The sequence below is a fragment of the Beta vulgaris genome, chromosome 4 (assembly GCF_026745355.1).
Source record: "Beta vulgaris subsp. vulgaris cultivar EL10 chromosome 4, EL10.2, whole genome shotgun sequence".
NCBI lineage: Eukaryota > Viridiplantae > Streptophyta > Magnoliopsida > Caryophyllales > Amaranthaceae > Beta > Beta vulgaris.
In genome coordinates, this window is record NC_079205.1 from 25,613,187 (window position 1) to 25,615,514 (window position 2,328).

Sequence of the window (2,328 nt, forward strand, 5' to 3'; positions counted from 1 at the left end):
TAAAGTCCAAGCTTTTCTGGTAATATTATTGAGGCACCTAAAATGTTTTAACGAATTACAAGCAAAACAAAGCGAAAATATAATTAATAAAGAGTAGCATTCATTTCAATCATGCCTGTAATACCTACGAAATAGAAACAAAAAACGATATACTAACTGTATGACACCACAAAATTAACGGCCCATTTCATTGACTCATTGATCAGATCAAAATTAAGAAAGTTTTGAGTTTGAATATTAACTGCGAAGAGAATAGAATCAAACAGGGATATATCTCTTGAGCGCGTGCTTGATCCCAACAGTACAACCAACAAGGAGACCTCCAATGGCACCGGCAACGGCAGCGGCACGAGGGCCAGAAGCAGCCTTATAGATAGCCCCAGTAGCAAGGCCAGAAGCGACACTGTTGTAAACATCATCGGTATCTCTCCACCAGACAATCCCGGTATCAAAACCGGCATACATAAGAGCAATAACTCCAGCACGGTTGCCCCACTGTCGACCAGTGAGGCCGGAAGTATTAAGTACACGATTCACACGGAGCTTCAGGGTGTCTCCATTCTCGAAAGCATGGAGTGCGTCGAAAAGTCCCTTAGCAGCGCCGGAAGAAGCGCCAGCTAAGTAGCCACAACCGGTGTAATAAGTGAGATTCTCACCCCAAGATCTGCGTTGTCGAAGAGATTCTTCATGGAAGAGGTATTCGGGTTGGGTTGGGAGTTGGTACAGTTTCTGGACTGGAGTTTCTAGGTCTTGGTATGGGTTGTAGAGACGGCGTTCATGGTCTCCGTCTTTTTCTGGCTGATTAAACGCCATTTGTTATGACTACTTTTTTTTAGGGTTAGGGTTAGGGTTTCGGGGGGAAGTGATTGTTGATTGAGATTTGAGGGAGAATGGAGGAAAGAAGGTGAAGAAAGAGAGTTATGAGATGGAACCCTCGGAGGTTTGGTTTCTCTCTTTACTCTAACTTGGAAGAGAAATTTGATTGAGAGAGAGAGAGAGGAGGCGTTCCGGTGGAAGTTCGAAAATTTGGGAATATGGTGCTCAACCTTCACAAGATCCCACCTCTGCATTTACATTGGGAGTTTTTATACGGGAAAATAATTAATGAAAATCATAATTAATGGAGTAAAGTTTAGATGTTTTAGCGAGTTAAAACTCTACTAAAGATTGATTCTTTTTTTTTATTGGGAAATTAAGTCAGTCCAAGAGCTAACCCCTACCAAGGCTATAAGCCTTGAAGGAACTACCAGCACATTTTGGCTGGTAAAGCATGCTAAGGAAATATCCCAACATAATGCTGGGGGAAGGATCGAACCCCTGACCTCAGAGATCAGAGGGGAGTGCTCTACCACATGAAGGTTAGGCTCGGTCAATGCTCGGCTCGAGTTCGGGATCAGCTCAAGACTTAAACAAGCCGAGCTGAGCCAAGCAAACCTCGACTCGAAAAGCTCGTGAACACCTCGATTATTATTTTATACTAGAAATATATTTTATATTAAAGAAATATATTATATTAAAAAAATATTTTATATTGAAATCATCAATCATGATAAAATCATTGACCTCACTTTATACATATTTTTCGCAAAATAAAAATTCCAAACGAGCTCGAGCCCATAATCATACCCGATCTCGAGCCTAATCGAATTCACGAGTCGAGCTCACGAGCCGAGCTTGAGCAGCAAAAACTAATCATGAGCTCGACTCCTCCATTCTCGTCGAGCTCATGAGCCGAGCCAAGCCCATGAAAAATTAAACGAGCTCGAGCCGAGCCCAGTGCTATTCGGTCTCGGCTTGTTCAATAAGCACCCCTAGTTAGGAGACCCTCCACACGACAGGAGCTCTAACCTTATCGTTTACAAAAATAGAGTGAAAATCAAAGTGAGCGCAATCATCTACATTAAACTAAGAATCAACTAAGGGTCTGTTCTCCCCAGCTTATTTCAGGTCAGTTCGATTCAATTCAGTTCAGTTTAGTTCGGTTCAATTCAGTTCAGTTCAGTTCAGCTCTAGACAATACTTTTACTCTCACATATCACTATTCATTTCAGTTCAATGCAATTCAGTTTAGTTCAATTCAATTCAATTCAGTTCAGTGTAATTCAATTCAGTCCAATTCAATTCAGTTCAGTTGTTTTATGCCGAAGAGAACAGGCCCTAATGACCAACATTGGCGATTCAATTTGGTGCTTTGTTTGCTGCTTGGTAGATATGACGAATATCCCATGAAGAGAAAGAACGAAGAAGAGTTTAGATATTCTGAATGATATGAGCAATCTGCCAAGTAGGAGACCACATAACTTTCACTGAATTGATGACCATAAAATT

General features: G+C 41.2%; 1 protein-coding gene across 1 annotated transcript; it reads right to left on the minus strand.

Moving 5' to 3' along the window:
- LOC104883876 (mitochondrial import inner membrane translocase subunit TIM23-2) lies at positions 1 to 1,085 on the minus strand. Its single transcript, XM_010668444.4, has one exon. It carries the CDS (start codon positions 811 to 813, stop codon positions 259 to 261), a length of 555 nt encoding a protein of 184 aa, XP_010666746.2. The 5' UTR covers positions 814 to 1,085; the 3' UTR covers positions 1 to 258.
- Positions 1,086 to 2,328: the final 1,243 nt, after the last annotated feature.